The sequence below is a fragment of the Mytilus californianus genome, unplaced genomic scaffold, assembly GCF_021869535.1.
Source record: "Mytilus californianus isolate M0D057914Y unplaced genomic scaffold, xbMytCali1.0.p SCAF_7, whole genome shotgun sequence".
NCBI classification, from domain to species: domain Eukaryota; kingdom Metazoa; phylum Mollusca; class Bivalvia; order Mytilida; family Mytilidae; genus Mytilus; species Mytilus californianus.
Window position 1 is genome coordinate 93,308,503 of NW_026262723.1, and position 19,157 is coordinate 93,327,659.

General features: G+C 31.1%; 1 protein-coding gene across 1 annotated transcript in view; it reads left to right on the forward strand.

Moving 5' to 3' along the window:
• LOC127709564 (SH3 domain-containing protein 19-like) overlaps positions 1 to 4,779 on the forward strand; it is a 45,677-nt gene extending 40,898 nt beyond the window's left edge. The window contains exons 7-10 of the mRNA XM_052215169.1: positions 1,334 to 1,431; positions 2,636 to 2,776; positions 3,440 to 3,599; positions 4,155 to 4,779. Of these exons, the coding sequence (XP_052071129.1) occupies positions 1,334 to 1,431; positions 2,636 to 2,776; positions 3,440 to 3,599; positions 4,155 to 4,319 (564 nt within the window). The 3' untranslated portion in view covers positions 4,320 to 4,779. The remainder of the gene's footprint in view (positions 1 to 1,333; positions 1,432 to 2,635; positions 2,777 to 3,439; positions 3,600 to 4,154) is intronic.
• The last annotated feature ends 14,378 nt before the right edge of the window (positions 4,780 to 19,157 follow it).

Here is a 19,157-nt window from a genome sequence, read left to right on the forward strand (position 1 = left end):
GAATTTTGGTGGCGTCACATTTACCGTTCTAGAGTTATGCCCCTTTACAAATGGAAAAATTGCTGAATTTTTCGTTTCAGTTCTCTAACTTAAGTTTGCCTCAATGAAACATATACACAATGCTTATTACCAGAAAACTCAGATCAAGTACAAATTTGGGTAGCGTCACTTTTACAGTTCTAGAGTTATGTCCCTTTTTAACGTTATATGCAAGCAGGGGCATCATCTGTGTCCCATGGACACATTCCCCATTTATTTTTAAACCTAACAATGGGATTGTTATTAATTAGCATCCTGAATATGTATGAAATATTTGTCACTGGAATTTTAGTAACCATTAATCAATCTTTTATTGCAGTTAAAAACAGATAGTTCATAATGATGATAAAAGTTTGTAACATATCTGTTTTTGTCTTCCTTTCATCACAATATGCAAGACATAGGCATGCTAATCCGATGACAAACATTAACTAATTGCATAAAGCTTAATATTTCAGCTTTGGTCAGTTTCTCAGTATTATACTATGAGTATTAGGTTAAGCATATTTGGTCTATATTTAAAATCAATATAAGATGCACATGTCTCATGGTGTCTCTCTAACAGTGATAAATAACCTTGACTTTATTTTTATGATTCATTAACTAATATTAAATTTATCTTAAAACTGTCATAATCAGTTATTATCAGCAGGAAAGAAGCACTCTTCTTTATTTTGAAAAGTAGATATATACTCGGAAAAGGGAAATTATTATATCATCAATGGGTTATTACGTGTAAGTGTTAAATATACAGAAAATTTACTTCCTCGGATGTCGTCAATAGTATTCAGTCATTGATGTGTAGTGTAGAGTACTTAAAATATTACTTCACATAGATCAAGGGTTGTTCTAGGTTTTAATTAGAAGCTTGAGAATCTTTACTTTTTATGTTGATTCATTTTATGAAGAAGAAAAATCCCCTAGAAATTGGTTTTTGATTCATGGTTTAATTTATAATCACCCTGTTGATTATACTACTAGTACTATTTCATTTAATATTGAGATATGTTTTAGCCTGAATCACTACAAAAAGATTGAAACTGGCATTCTTTATAAAAATGACCAGCAGAAGAATTTGATTGATTGATGGTATCCAAATGCCACCTGCCATCATTGACTGTAGAAATCATCACCAAAATAGATTGACTGGTGGTTTCTTAATACAACCCAAGTTACAAAAAAAAATTGAATGTTAATATCAAAGTAGCTGAAGTGTCAAGTCTACAGTATTATTGCTGAAATATCCTATTGACAAAGAATTACTTATTATTTATTATTTATTATTTTATTGTAGATATTAAGTTTTGATGAAGATCAGAATTGGTTTAAAGCAGAATTAGATGGAGAGACTGGTTTTGTACCACACAACTACATTGAAATGAAACCTCACTCGTAAGTGCATGTGAAAATTATGTTGTGTATACTGCTGCCTAACCATTTATTTTGCTCCAAATCTATTTTCTAATACTTTGTATAAATTGCTTCATTCTTGACCAATTTCAAAGGGGTTGAAGTCTTGAATTCTTGGGGTTCTTTAATATGCTGAATCTAACCATGAATTAAGATTTTGGATTTTGTGCCCCGTTTTTAAATTGATCCACATTAGGTTCAAAGGGTCCAAAATTAAACTTTGTCTGATTTCAAACAATTATTGAATTCTTGGAGTTCTTTGATATGCTGTCTCTAACTGTCTATTCAGATTTTTGATTTTTGGGCTTTTCAAATTGGTCCATATAAAGGACCAAAGGGTCCAAAATTAACAAAAATTAAATTCAAGGGGTTCTTTGATATTCTTGAATCTAAACATGTATTTAGATTTTTGATTTTGGGTCCAGTTTTCAAGTTGGTCCAAATCTGGGGTCTAAAATGAAACTTTAGTTTGATATCAACAAAAATGAGTATATGGGGTTCAATGATATGCTGAATCTAACAATGTTTTTAGATTTTGGATATTGGACCATATAAGGTAAAAGTCCAATTTCAAATTTTTCAGTTCTTTTACCACATTCATTCTGTGTCAAATCTTTAATCACAATCCAAATTCAGAGCTGTATCAAGCTTGAATATAGTGTCCATACTTGCCCTAACTGTTCAGGGTTTGACCTCTGCGGTCGTATCATGTTGGGCCCCAGCATTTTATTGTGAAACAGAAAAAATATCAGATCACACAAACTATTTAAGGGACTGAAATGAAGTAACACACTAAACACAGTCTGATTTAAATCATTTTGTTGAGCCTTATACTCATAGTACATACAATTTATCACTAAACATAGGTAAAATAAGACCTGGTTTAATCTGATTGTAGCAAATCTTTGTATATATGTAAAGAGTTTTTGTAAGCCGGTCACAAACTAGGTTGTCAGAAATCAAAACACTTAAACAAAATTATTGTCTACAAAATTTAATGTACCTGTTGAACCATACAATCTAAGACAGATCATCCAAAATTTCAGACTAAATGATTATATGAAAAGATTGAAACAACCTTGATGAAAATGACAGCAATCCCAAGATAAAATGGATAATAAAAAGTAGTTACAGGAACAAGTATTATAGCTTTGATGTCATATAGATCTGTGTTTTGTCTTAACAGGTGGTTTGTGGGTAAAGTGACCAGATGTCAAGCCGAGGAACGATTACGGAAGTCAGCAAGTGGTGGGATTCCTCAACCAGATGGTGCATTTATAGTGAGAATGAGTGAGAGTGCCCCAGGAGAATTCTCTATATCAGTCAAGTAAATACAATATTAAGATCACATACATATTTCATGGTTCAGTAGTTCTGCACATGATAATGTATATAAAGTTTTTGATCCAAGTACATGTCTCTTATACCAAGTGACTTGCAATCATGTAATTTGATGTAAGGAGCATCCTCCCACAAAAAGTAGGTCACTTTGACCTATTTTATTTGCTTTATTGACTTAATTAAGTTTTATGTCTTGATTGAGATCTCAGATAAGGTGGTCAGGTGGTGTGAAAACATAATGACTTAAAATCTTATAACTTGACATATGATGTCTCTAGGTTAGTATAGAAATGTGTGACAACACGCAAGTCCTTCTAACCAATCAATATTTTATACACTTGATGTCAAAGTTAACATTCAGAGTTCATTTGACCAGTGACCTCAATCATATAACTTTGAGAAAGAATTTTTCTTGGTGACTATAGCAGCCTCCCCAAAAAAATTAGGTCACTTTGACCTATATAATTTATGCTTCTTTGACTTCAATTAATTTTAAATGCAAATTCAGAACTCAATTACAACTTGGTTTAAGGGTGCATCTTTAGAAGTATTACAGTCTTCCACAAAAAGTACCGAGGCAGACTTTTCAAGAATAAGAGATTCTTGGGATAAGTGAGAAAGTTCACAAATTTATTTTCATTTGTTTTAGATTCAAAGACAGTATACAACATTTTAAAGTGTTACGTGATGGACAAGGCAAATACTATTTATGGTGTGTTAAATTTAATTCTGTGAATGAAATTATAGATTATCATCGAACAAACTCTGTAAGTCGAACACAGACAATCCTGTTACAAGATTTGGTTATGGTAAGTACCAGTTTTATTTTCTCTTAATTACTTTTTATACGTTTATAATCTTCATTGACATTGGGAATACAAAATGGATACCCTTCATGAAGAATGCTGCTGAAAATTGACTTGGTTTTACCATCTGAAGAATAAGAAAAAATTCTCCAAATTTGGAAACAAAGTAAGTTCCATATATTGAGTGTATATACGTTTTAGAAAATTTGAAGGCTTATGGTTGAAAACTTTTGGAGGTGTTGGTAACACAAAACTAATACTCAGTTTTCAGTGGTCTTTCCAACATTAATCATATTATTAGCTATTTTCACTTATTGCAAAATGGTCAAAGATGTACATAAGTGTACCAGTGAGCTTTTACTTCCCTGATTGAAAATTTTTTATTGTCAGAAATCAAAAGATAAAAAATCGTACTCAATCAGACTTTTGAAATTCAAAGATTATACATTTATAAGAATAATTTTGTAATATGATGGCACAAAGAATGCAAAATATTGCTTAATAATAATAAATCAATGTAGTTGCTACGCATTATGCTTTTATAATTGAATTTTTCAGGAAAGGACTGCAGTAGCAATGTATGACTTTAAACCAGAGGATCCGTCAGAACTTGGGTTCAGGAAAGGTGACATTATCACTGTATTAGAATATGTGGACGAAAACTGGTGGAGTGGAAAATTAGGTAACAGAGATGGACTTTTTCCAGCTGCTTATGTGAAATAACTGAGGGTGTGTAATCTCTTTCCATTGGTGTGCCATTTATTGTGTTTATCATTTCATAGGGCCATTATGTTGAAAACCAGTATATATATTTTCTGGTAAATAATCAGATATTATCTGGCCTTTATGATTTTTATGCATGTGAATTTTTGTATTGAGTTATTTAAAGTTTGAAGCTTTAAAGCATTTACACTCACAACTTATGAACGAAACCAAAATGTCTGGTTTTTAGTTCACACTATTTTTTAAGATATCAGATATTATCTGGCCTTTGTGAGTTTTATCCATGTGATTTTTTATTGCGTTTTTAAAGTTTGAAGCTTTAATACATTTACACTCACAACACTTATGAACAAAACCCAACAGTCTGTGATTTGAGTTCAATATTCTTATCTTTTAGGTTATTTTATAAATAGCTGAATTTTAATGAAGTGATTTATAATAGGTATTTTTCTACAAGTTTTTTAAAACAAAATTTTAGTAAAATAAGTATTCCTGTTTTTTTACACTTTTGTATATTTTAAATAGAGATTTTTATGGACAGTAATTCATAGATGACAGATATTTGGCATGCATGAAATAAATGTGTCTATTTGCATAAATTTCATGTGTGTGCATAATATAAGTGTCATTTTCATGAATCTTTTTCTGGGCGTATGTGTAAAAACTGTACTTTTTTAAATAGAAATATATTTTGGCATATAGCTCAAATCCTCTATAACATGCATGTAAAAGTTGCCGTATTTTTTATACACATTTCTTAGATGGAGTTACTTATAGATTCAAAAGAAGAAGATAAACTGTCTGTATTTAAATTTGCAGTAATATATGAAGTTTTGATCCCCTACAGAGTAAATGGAGACAATAGTTTTGCATTATGTCCATCAGACAGTCCATGTATCACACATAGAGTTTTCTAATTTTTTTTCTAAATCTTTATGAGTTATTAACTTTATGTATGATACATTTACTTCTGATCTTGTGATTTTTAGGCAGTTAAGCTGCCTTATGCGAGCACCCTAGATTTGTGTTCTACCCAATAAATGCTGAAATACGTGCCATTGTTATTATCTAGCTGGATATAATGTTATTTATAACTAATTGAATAGTTTTTTCATACTTTTAGTTCTGGATTACAAAAATATGATCAGAAAAAACCTTAAATGATTGTCGAACCACCCAAAAGTTTTGAAGTTGCACATAGGAAGTAGAGCACATTAGGAATCCTTATGTAGTTTATTATCCCCTGTGCTTTTGGCTAAGATGTCAAAGAACAATTGTATGAAATATTTAATCGCCGAAAATCTTTAAAGACAAGTAGTTTAGATTTCCCAAATGGCAAAAGTCGTAGGAATATTGTTTGTCGTCAATACGTGTTACAACTACGTCAGTAGTCTATTAATAAGTTCCACTGTTCATGCTGTTGGCGGCAATTTCAAATTAGAAGACGAAATTTTCGTATCTTTTCAATTTGGAGGCAGGGGTTCAAATTAGCGGTGGTCCGAGGTCCGCGACCTTCCACTTTTGCAATCGGACTCTCGACTTGGTTACTAGCTACGCCCGACGGACCTTTCACTTGAAAGAAAATTAAAAATAACTTTGCAAACCTTTTTACCAAAGTCTCTAAATAAACGATCTCAAAACGTATTTTCATCTTTATTATTCATGACAGCGATGTTCATTTTGTTCAACCGCTAGCTTTATACAGATAATCGCCTACAAGTAATGTGTAAATTCGAGTAAAATCGTATCTGACTGACAAAAACAACATTGAAAAACAATGGATGCCGTGTAGACAATTACAATATCGGGTCCGATTCCGGAAGCGGATAAGGGTAATTCCGGGTTTTGGAGATCAACTACAAAAAAAAATTTCAGGCAGGTGACAAAATACATCTATGCATGGTAAATAAATATAAACACTAGAAATGGAAACCAAAAGATATATGTAATAGAAAGAAAAAGCAAAAAATATTTGATACAGAAACTCAAAATTACTTTTTGACAAATTTTAATGTCAAAATCCAATACAATGTGACAGCTGGGAACAGTATATCTAACAATATATATGTTCCTGGTGACAGTATAAATCTTCTTTATCAGTGATAAATGTTGATAATGCATGTAAGATGCTTTTAAAGTGTAAACATATTACTGCAATTTTTTTCTCAATTTTGAAGGGTCAGTTAACCAGGAACATATATATTGACGGGACTTGACACTACCTGATTGTAGTCGATTTTATCGTCGTGCCATAGTTAATAAAGATACGACACAGAAATGGACATGTGTTAAAAACGGACTCGCTATTATCCTAATAATTTCTGATATAATCAATAAAATGTCATTCAAACTAGTTTTATAGTGATGCTAGTGTATCAAACTTGTATTCTGTGACTTCAAATTTGTTAAAATCGCAAGCATTTCATCACAGAATTGTGCAGAATGCAAACCAGGTAATAAAAAAATGGCGGCCATTGCCGCGATGATTTACAAATTCCCAAACTTTTATAAAACACTTCACATCAAATAAATCAAACTTATTTTGGTAATTTTATATGACAAAATATATCTACTAAATGATAAAACTTGTATTTATTTACAATTAGAGTTATGTGGTTTATTTGTTGAGCAGTTCTGATAGTTTTTCTGTCAGACGCTACCAAAATCTGTAAATCTCGGGAGGTCTCGGGGAGTCCGAGATTTTATCAATTTTATACTGAAAAGCGTATCAGATTCATTTCCCGTTAGATATACTGTTCCCAGAGTTAACATAGCTGGAAGTTTCTTACTTTGTTTTCGCAAATAGTGCAACTAGATTATATGATACCTGAATGTAAGCAAATCATATGATATATAGGTGGAATCCTTTGGGTCACTCTACCCCCTCCTGTTTGATAACTTTGAAACGGATGAGATCCCCACCCCTAAACCATATATATTCATGTATGGGACTATATAACTAATCAAATGAAATATAGGGGCAAGTCCCTAGGGTTACCCCACCCCTCCTGTTTGAGAACTTGGAAACAGTCGAGATCCCCACCCCTAAACCATATATATTCATGTATGGGACAATATAACTAATCAAATGAAATACAGGGGAGTCCCTGGGGTCACCCCAACCCTCCTGTTTGGGAACTTTGAAATGGTCGAGATCCCCACCCCTAAACCAAATATATTCATGTATGGGACAATATAATAAATCAAATGAAATATAGAGGGAGTCCCTGCGGTCACCCCACCCCTCCTGTTTGAGAATTTGGAAACGGTCAAGATCCCAAGACAAGACCAGACAATTTATTTAAACTTAAGCACACGTATGGTGCTACAAGAGGATAACAATTATACATTAACAATTACATATGTACTTATACATTTACAAGCAAGACACACAATAAATAAATAAGTGATATCATACAATAAAATTGAAATAAACCATAGTTGGTTGATTTGTTTGCAAAATTCTTAATTGCAACGTGGATATGAAGTTATTGTAACATGCTTTGTATTATGAAAATATTTTTTCAATATGTCTTAGAAACATGCACACTTTTGTTAGCAGTGGCACGTTACAGTGTGATAATAGACCAGTAAGTTTCAATTGGGAAGGATTTTGTGTGTAATATGTAAGTATATATCTTTCTCTTAAAGACATAATTTGTTCATTGGAGCATACAAAAAAATAATGATCCCATAAACCATACATATTCATGTATGTGACAATATAACAAATGAAATGAAATATAGGGGGAGTCCTTGGGGGTCACCCCACCCCTCCTGTTTGAGAACTTGGAAACGGTCGAGATCCACCCCTTAACCATTTATATTCATGTATGGGACAATATAACAAATCATATGAAATATAGGTTGAGTGCTTGGGGCCACTCTACCCCTTCCTGTTTGAGAATTTGAAAACGGTCGAGATCCCCACCCTAAACCATATATATTCATGTATGGGACAATATAACAAATCAAATGAAATATAGGGGCAGCTCCTATGGTCACTGTAAACCATCCTGTTTGAGAACTTGGAAACGGTCGAGATCCTCACCCCGAAACCATATATACTCATGTATGGGACTATATAACAAATCAAATGAAATATAGGGGAGTCCCTGCAGTCACCCCACCCCTCCTGTTTGAGAACTTGGAAACAGTCGAGATCCCGACCTCTAAATTAAACCATATACATTCATGTATGGGACAGCAGAACTTATCAAATGAAATATAGGGAGAGTCCTAAGGTTCACCCTACCCCCTCCTGTTTGATAACTTGGAAACAGATGAGATCCCCACCCCTAAACCATATATACTCATGTATTTGGCAATATAACAAATCAAATGAAATATAGGGGAAGTCACTGGGGTCACCCCACCCCATCCTGTTTGAAAACTTGATAACGGTCGAGATCCCCACCCCTAAACCATATATATATTCATGTATGGGACAACATAAAAAATCAAACGAAATATAGGGTTAGTCCCTAAGGTCACCCCATCCCCTCTTGTGTGTGTTTTAAGAACTTGTAAAAGTTTGAGATACCAACTCCTAAACCATATTCATTCCTGTTCGTCATTTCAAACAGATTTGAATGACATACAAGGTCAATCTCATAGGCATCACATATGCATATCACTTTACTAGACCTAATCAATGTGTACTAGACTTTGCCCAATGTCAGGCGACCATGGGAATGAATAATTATGGCAGCTTTGTTTGGGAGACTTCGTAACAGCATTCTGTTACAATTATTTCTTGTTTATTATAAAATTTTATTGATGCAAAAAATGAGTAGGTTTAAAGAATTTACCTTAATTATATTTTGAATAATTTCTGGTTCTATAAAAAATTTCATTTTAATATGGCTCATTTTAAAGAAAACATATCTTTCAAGCCCAAGAGTGTTTGACCAACTTTATTATAATCACCTGTCATTTTATTCCAAACTTAGACATCATGGACTTGGGGTGAAGGCGGGGGTCATTTACATTTACTATGGGCAGGTCAGTCAGACCTCACCTTTGATCCCCGTAGTAGTAAACATTTGTCTGATTTGTGTCTCATAACTTTTGCACTGTAGAACACAAACTCAGTTTTCTTTCCAGGGAAGCAAGTCCATGCATACTATTACAAGCTCGTACTAAGTCAACTTGAACTACTAACAGTCAACTAATACCAACGTTAACTATCAACTAGAACAACTGCAATCATTTCGAACTTGTACCACTGCAGACACATGACCATTAAAAATATACTTGATATATGCGTTGCTTTTGAAAACCTTGATAAAATATGAATTATTTGCCTTAATAATAAATTCATTAAATGAACATAAATGCACAATATATGAATGTTTAATGTTTGTTCTTTTAAATCTTAAAAAAAATGAAGCAACATAGCCACAGTTTTCATAATTATGTTTGCCTTGGTTTTTGGTTAACTGCCTACAGCGCTTACAGTGCTTTGATTCAGATTTCTTAAGGTTTTAATATTTTTTTAAATTGGGCAAATTTGTTGACTTGTTTTTGCTGTGTAATTACATTTTGAAATTCACCCTAACTAGGGCTAAGTTTGTTGTGTTTGTGCAATTTTTCATGGAATAATGCTGATTGTTTTTCCATGCTTTCTGTTGAATGATTATCTTAAGATATTGCTATGGTTGGTATGGTGAGTAAATGTGCTGACCATGACAGCATCAGCTCAGATGTTCTATTCATAATTCTTTACAACTTTATCTAAATATGAAAGGAGATCATCTATGTCAAGGATCTTTCATTAGTATGTAAAGTAAATGGTACTGCTATTGTGGTCATAAACTACCCCCATTTGCATAGGTTTCATATATCTATAGAGTACTAAAGTGCAACTTTTTTATTGATTGACAAAACATTCTGCAAAAACTGTCAGATTTCTATATTAGTCAGAAAAAAATGTAATGCTAATTCAGGCACCAAAAATATAATTTGGATTTTGAGTTATTTATTTTTTATGCCCCACCTACGATAGTTGAAGGGCATAATGTTTTTTGGTCTGTGCGTCCGTTCGTCTGTCCGTTCGTCCGTCTGTCTGTCCCGCTTCAGGTTAAAGTTTTTGGTCAAGGTAGTTTTTGATGAAGTTGAAGTCCAATCAACTTGAAACTTAGTACACATGTTCCCTATGATATGATCTTTCTAATTTTAATGTCAAATAAGAGTTTTGACCCCAATTTCACGGTCCACTGAACATAGAAAATGATAGTGCGAGTTGGGCATCCGTGTACTATGGACACATTCTTGTTGAAGATTTATAGAACTCAGACCGACTATAGTTGAAAATGATTATTATGATACTAGGTATTATCAAATCTCTAATAGAAAAAAATAATGAAATGAGTGGGTGGACTTCAAATTAAGGCCATTTTGATAAAAATATTTTCTGTAAATAGTCTCTTATTAAGATTGGCCAACGACTTATGTAAAATGTGCAATATTTGACTATTATTTTTTTTCATGTCTTATTTTACTCATGATCTCAATGAAAAATGCTAGGAAACTACTGCTTGATAAAAATATATAGCTTGATCTCTTCCATTATTCAATCATGTATAAATGGGAACTATTTTGAAAAAAAATATTCTTAAAAAGAACAGATTTTATATTCATTAATAACCAAATTTCAAACTTTTGTTTTGTCTGAAGTAACTGAAAGGTGTTGTAAATAAGCTTAATTCAAATAAAAAGAGTGTTTTAAAAAATATATGCAAGTAATATGATGGAAAACTTTTTTGTATGATGATATTTTGATACAGTTTTGTAAGAATTTCATTCAGTTAAGAGCATTGAGTCAGTATCATGCTCTTCCATCTTTTTGTATTGGATATTCTTTTTCTCTGTTTTTTGTAATATTGTCTTAGAGGTGGTCAATTTGTAATCTTCCTAACGTAAGGTTGTGTACCAAAGTAGACAATATTTCCACCAATTTAATGTGTACTGTAATCAGGTAAATATCTATTTCTCTGGCCGTGGTAATGTCAAACACCATTACAAAAGTTGATTCATACTCCACCGTGGAAGTATCAAAAAGGATTTATTAATGTCTTCATTATGCATACCAACAAAGTATATTTATTTAACCCCTGGTAATAATTATTTATCCTTTAGGATATTTCAAACTATTAAGACTTTGCATTTATTATGTATAACCAAAGGACTGCTAAAGTGCATAGTGTTTGTTTTTTGCATTGTGACTGATTTTGTACTTTTAATAGTTGTAATGGCTCATCAATAACTTTGTAAGTTTTCACGAATGCTATTTATTTGTACTATACTGCAATATTGTTATTGATAATGAATGTACGTCAGATGACAATTATGATTTTATGTTTGCTATTTTCATTTTTATATTTTTACCATCCCTACTTTGTCTTGATACTACAGTACTATCTGAGCTAAACCAAGGTACATATATAAGTGTTTGAAATGATATGATCGCCTTATTATTATGGTTTTGACATTTAATAGTTTACTTAATTGAAATCTTGTCCATGTTGTAAAAAATTACATTTATTTTTATATTGTAAAAAAAGTAATTGAGGTTGCTATTTTGGCACCATTTATATTCATTGGAGTTGTCCTTTAAAAGGAGTCATGGGGGAGGGTGGAAGGCACATATATTTGTAGAACCAACCATCCATGAATTTTAATATAAAATATAACTTGCTTTATTATGTAGATAGTGTTAATAGTGATTCATGACTATGCATTTGTTTATATGTAAAGTGCCTATAAACCCCCAACATCCCTCCCCCTTAAATTTTTGTGAAATCTCACCTAGTTTTTAACACAGACTTCTGAAAATATGTGATACTGTTTAATAATGTGATTTGTAAGTACTTAAACTGGAAAGAATATATTTGTTATAGTAGTTATTATGTGTTAAGTTTTGTCAGTGAGTTTTGTTCCTTTAATTCACACATGCATATATATACGATAAGAACTATTTATATTTTGTTACAAGATACAACAAATTGATTGTCTTTTGGCTTGTGACTTGTTTTAGATTAGAATAAAATTTCATTACAACTTGTAGCTATAACCTCCTGACCTTTGGAAGACAGTTAAAGCTCTTGCTCATTAAATATAACAGTCTAATTAGTCTTATAAGACTGTCATGAAACATAACAGTCTTATTAGACTAATTATTCCACAATAAACTAACCAAAGGTCGGCTCTTTCTGCTATGCAAAAATACTAAATTCTTTGATAAAGGACTAAAACATTAAAACATAACTTGAGACTTAATTTTCTATTCTTTTTGTGGGTCAACACTAATTTTTGAAAATAAATTCAACGAAATTTACTTTTGTTGAAATATTGTGGTAATACTGATATTAACCTTGTGTGTAAAGTGAAGCAAGTGTATGTTAATATTTCAGGTTTACATATATTTGAAGTTAGTTATTTATTTACAATTAATTTCTGTAGATAAATGAAGAAAATTCTATGCAAGATTTTTTTTTTTAAATAGTTTGCAAAGATATATAGATAAAGTCAAGACTGGTATATATTTATGATTATCTAAAATTATTTAATGCATTTTGTAAAACCACATGTTACACATTTGTTATATGTGTGTTAAAATGATTGATTTTTTTATGCTTGTGCCCAGTGGTGGCATGTGTTTTATTGTCTGTAAAAAAAGAAATGTGTTTTTCCTTCGAATAGGATTTTTCTCATGAATAGGGTTATTGAATACTTGGTTGCAAACATGTTAACCTTTTGGAAGTGTTTACAAAAAGATATATTCTTGATAAACCTTTTTAAAGTCAGATATCTGCATGAAGACTTTTTTCCCCATCATTGTTTATTACTACTATAAAATTTATTATTCAGTAAACATTTTTGAAAATCATATAACTAATTAAAAGTAGTTAATCTTGTTAAACTTTGAATCAATTAAAAGAAGAAGCTTAAAATTTCAAGTAACTTTTCTAATTTAAACAGAATATTTTCACTATTTGAGTTAAAGGTTAGTTTTTGTGTGCACTTCCAGTGACAAATATTTCATGCAGAAGTTTACCACAGTGTTGACATTTTTTTTTTATAAAAAGAATTTTAATATATAAAATTTTTAATGATACACCCTATTGTCTATTTTTTTTGAGGAAATATTTATGAAATTACTTTTATATTACAATTTGTAAACGTTTCTGTTGACTTGATATAAAAAGAATGAATGTATATTTTTTGTAGCTATTAAAACTATCTATTGTAACAGAAGGTGTTGCAGATTTGTTTATGCATGTATATTGGGTGGTTATAAGAGGGTCGTAATGGGGGTACCTTCATGACGAATAACGGTAAAAATTCTTGCCAAATGACGTTAACGGTAATTTTTGGTGCATGACGATAAAATGCACACTTTCTTTTAGACGATAAAAAAATCGACTGATTTTGACGAATCATGCTAAATTTTGTCCAAAAATAAAGGTAACGATAATTATTTGAGACCTCTGACGAATCACGTTTAGGATATTTTGACGATTCACGGTAAAATTTTAACCAATTTGACGCTAATGGTAGCCGAAAATGACCGTTTGACGCCTGACGGTAAAGGGCATTCCTACCCTCTTATAAGTATTTCTACTACAATTTAAGGTACACAATAAAAGGTTATTATGATTATTGCATTATAGCAGTTTTACTTTAAATATCACAGTATTATTGTATTATTGTATTTTGTGAACTGTGACTTCAAAATTCAACATTTGTGCTTAAATTAGGTCTATTTTATTCTAATGGCCAAATTATTACGGCTGTATGAGAACAATGTGATAACTCACCAATTATAAATTATTGTGAAAACCATGAAAGGTTGTTTTTATTTTAGATATTTAAAATTATATATGATATAATCTACAATTTTATAAGTTTTTGATTTATGATGTGAGTAACACTTATTACCCCACGTTTTGATGATGTAGTTGATATTATTCTCTAGCATTAAATGTGAGAACTTGCCATATATATAGTTTTTAATTATGTATTTTATTACAATGTATAAAATGAACAAAAAATATAACTTCATATATAGTTGCACATAGTAAAACATAGTTGCTGCTGTATTGATATGTGATATCTGTGATTTAGTGCTGTCCTGTTGTGTTAAAACTCGTATTATTTTGAGTGAAAAAAAAAAGGTTTTTGGAAGTAAACATAAAAATGATAACGATAGTTGTTTTGTATGTTTACATATAAATGAAATTCATTTTTAGCTCACCTGACCCTGACTACAAAAATTTTGCAGTTTTTTGTTATTATCTTAGATATCATTATAATATCTAATATCTAATACTATTAATTATGATTTTAACCTTATTTTACATGATTTCCAAAGCATCAGTAAATACAGGTGAGCGACACAGGCTCTTGAGAGCCTCTAGTTTTTCTTACTAAAGATGTGAAATTTCCCAAAGAAACTTCAAATGACATAATTTTGTCATTAAAGGAGGTCAGATAGAGTAAAGTGCTGTATTGTATTTAAGTACTGATTAATTCGTGGAAAGATATGACACAATGGTAAACAAGAAATCAATTAGGATGCCTGAGCATAAAATTTTAATGCACTTTATCACCACTTTTCTTCAGAGTAACTTACAGTATGAACCCTTATCTAACTTCAACTGTTGTTCATACCATTCAAAAATAAAATTTCATTTACAAAGAAGATTTATGAGATTCTCTCCCTTGTCAGATATTTCGATTGGTCCATGTAATTTAGAAAAGGTTACTCAACTTCTCTTAGGTAGTATGGGAGTATAATTGATAAACTTTACCAAAATTGAAATTAAACATCAATCACTGCTTGTTTTTAAGCTGCAAGGTGACACAAAATTCTCAAAGTTTGTAAGGAACATACAGTAAAATGCACTATCATGTTACTACAAAGAAAACTGATATTCAAGAAGATTAATCTGACAAAATGCTTCAGAGATTAAAAAGAAAGGAATGGGTTACTGTATTGATTCTCTTGCTATAAAACTAAATAGATACCTTTATAGTACATTCTTTAATACTTAAAAATATCTAAGTTGCCTCTCCTTCTAAATTAAAGTTTTTTTTTTTTTTTTTAACTAATTCAAAAATATATCTGTATTTGTAAAATAGTTATTACCATAATATAAAATCCTACAAATATTATCATTTGAAGGGGAAATCTAACAAAAATATTCAATGGTATTACTGCATCAAAACATGCTTATTAAAATCCGTAAAATGGTTTGTAGTAATTCCAGATACTAGATAGCCAAATATTTGCTTTCTGTCTCAGAATTAATTTCCTCATTGTGTTATTGTTGATGTAATATTATGAGTTTAAGACATCCTTTTTGAATCAAAAGATATTATTAGTGATGATACGAGTTTTAATTATTGTTAAAACTTCTAATTGCTTTCTATTGTTTATCTGGTAGATCTGCATGTAGTGTAATGATTAGAACATAAGACCCTCAATGAAACTGACCATGGTTGGGATGACCAGGGGTTATCAAAATATGTTAAATTTAAGTTAAAAAAATAATGAAAGCTTTTAGTTCATTTTACGGAACGGAGTTTATATAAAAGTATAGTTTAATGATGTACAATTGGATTAATATGTTACTGAAAAGACCTGTAGTATGTAATCCGATTTAAACTGGTTATTGCACAAAGTAGATCTATAAAACACAAGTGTTATTGAAGGGTGCTGATGTGTCAGGCATTTTATTTAAATATGATAAAAATAAATTGAATAATCTTGTTTATAGTTGGCTGCATAAAGTTGAAAACTTTCACAATGTCCATTGTAATCGGGAAGAAATATCACTTAGCATTGTCAAAACTTATCTGCTGGATTTTGTGATTAATAATATGTTAATTACATTGATAAATGATTACGACTGATCCATAAAAACATTCATGGGACCCATGGAATTCACTTTGATATCTCACATATGGGTGAATGTTTTTTTGTAATGAAAGTGTAAAAGAAATTTTTTAATTGCATCTATAGATGGTTACCCCATTTTCAAAGTGCCTTCCCTTGGTCCCATGTATGCTTTAATGGAAAACCCCTTGTGATAAGTGCACCAAATAAATTAATAGTAGAAATGTATAATTTGTATTTTTGTGGTAGTAACTTTCTCTTCTTTTTAATCTCATTGCTTGTTTGTAAATACTTTACATGTGCACCTTGTTACTGTTCTATTGTTTTGTTAAAGTTACATAAATTGTGTATATAATTTTGTCTCTGAGTGACTCTGGTGCTTAATTACACAATTTAGGCAATTTTGACATACTTCAGGGTACTGTTTTATCACTTTACATTCAAATTTAAATGAATATTGATGAAGTTATAAGAACATTGTCTTTTGAAAGCATTATTTATAACTGTTGATTTTGTTTACAGATAAAATGAGTAAAATTACCTATATTAAATATTGATACAAAAGTTATTTTGAATGTATGTGTTTGGAACCATATTTGAAGGTTTTATGATGTTAGCTTACAGTTCTTCACTTGTGTAAGAGTGAAGTGTAGAGTTTGGTTATCTTGTGTATTTGTCTTTTTAATTTGTTGAATTTTTGCTGGTGACAATGAAAGTAAAATCCAGAAATAAATATAAGTAAGGTATTCAAGTACCCTGTGTATGTCAAAGAAAATTGTATGATTGTAAATATTTGTTACACTGTTTGCTTCTGTCATTGCAGAAACAATAGTAGCTCTTTGATGAAATAAAAAAAAATTAAAAAAATGAATGTGTTATAAAACAAATGCCACTTATGATAAAGCGTAGAAAAGTTAGTTTCAATCCAATAATATTTTTAATGAAAATTAGCAGAATAGCATCTAGAATTGAGAGATTTCAAGACAACTTTGTAATAGAAATTATATAGAAAAGAAAAGGAATGCTGTTAAGGCAAGGACAAACAGACAATTCTATGCCAAAAAGAATAACAATGTTAAGAAAAAAGCAACAAAACACATCACAGAAAACTAAAGATTGAGCAACTTGAACCCCACAAAAAAATTTCTTTTTTAGCCATGGCGTAGTCAGTTTATTTTCGACTTATAAGTTTGAATGTCCCTTTGGTATTTTTCACCTCTCTTTTAGTACTACTAATGAAAATCAATTACTAGTATATGCTACTGGTTTAATATTTCGTTTAAGACAATACTTACAAACAATATTCTATTTTTTTGTAAGAGTTAATGGAAATTATCCTTCAGGAGCACCTGAAATCACCCCGAGTTTTTGGTGGAGTTCGTAAAAATAAAGAAAAGAAATAGACAAACAACAGTACACAAAACACAACATAGAAAACCGAAGACTGAGCAACACGAACCCCACCAAAAACTGGGGGGTGATCTCAGGTGCTCCGGAAGGGTAAGCAGATCCTGCTCCACATGTGGCACCCGTCATGTTGCTCATGTTAGTACAAACCCGGTGACAAAAGTCTAATTCGGTAGGTCACAATCGGGAAAAGGGGACGGAATTGTTGTTTTGACAATTGGGACATCTCAATGTATTCCATAACGGTCAACCAACTCGTGATGGCGTCTGTAAAATTTATGAAGGGACGATTTCAACTTCACCACTTGAAACTCTTGGTTTAATAGCTTCCTTGTGAACATTAACCCTTTTTCAAGGAAATCGTGTAATCATGTTACTTAGTAAATCTCATCTGTTCTACACCATATATGGATAACAATTGAAAATGTATTGTTATCCCAAGTTTGAAACGTTTTTTGATTGGTTTTTTTTCTAGGAAATTTATTCATCGATAAAAATTGATCTTGTAAACTGTGGAATCATTTATTTTCGTGGTTACCGATTGTCGTGGATTAAGAAAAACTTATATTTTCGTGGATATTTAATTTCGTGGTTTTGCTGTAAGTGTGCATACAAACCTATAGAAAAAATGTCATTCGTTGAACATGAAACTAGTCAGGGATAATGTATGAACATGTAATGTTTCTACAGGGAAATATTTGTTTGGCGAAAAGACAGTATTATATCTCAATTGGAATTTATGGCACACGACTTCCTTTAGCCCTTCAAAGAAGGATGATACTCGTGTTACTTGAGCTGATAAAAGTTTGCTTAAATGAAGCAAGCAAGTACAAAGAAATTAGAGATGCAACTTTCTGTGACAAAAATAAAAGTAAAATCATGACAAAAATAAATAAAACATAGATTCATAAGAACAAATTGCTTTATAAGATGATAGGTTGACCCTAATCTATCTACATTTTAATCAGTTGAAAGCAGGCACACTATAAAAGAGAATAGTTACGTCTGGGTCAAATTGAATCACTATACTGTATCATAACTTCATACGTATACGATTTAAGAAATAAAAACAATATTCACTTTTACAATTAAAGGTTTATATATTGAATTCCATCAATGTTAACATGATAATAGAAATATTATCTCAACTTATCAAAAATAAAGAAATATGAAAATTTAGGGACCGTATTCCGCCACCCTGCCGACAGTTTGATCAATATTTTCCATTATATTTATGCAGGAGTATTTAAGTAATATGAAAGTAATTCGATTTCGTAAAAGGAATTTTAACATTAATTGAAAAATGGAAAACAAGTGGACGGTTTACAGGCGGAAATTTATCAATATAGCAGAAAAATCCAAACTTGCTGGATATGACTATGTACCTTATTATAAAACTCATATTCCTAAGGCACCAGCATTCAAACGTGTCCAGGGATATAAAGTCAAGGAGATTGTAAGTCGTTTAAGTTGTGAAAGGTTAATTAGACCAGAATTTGCAAATAGTTCAACTACACAACACATACCAA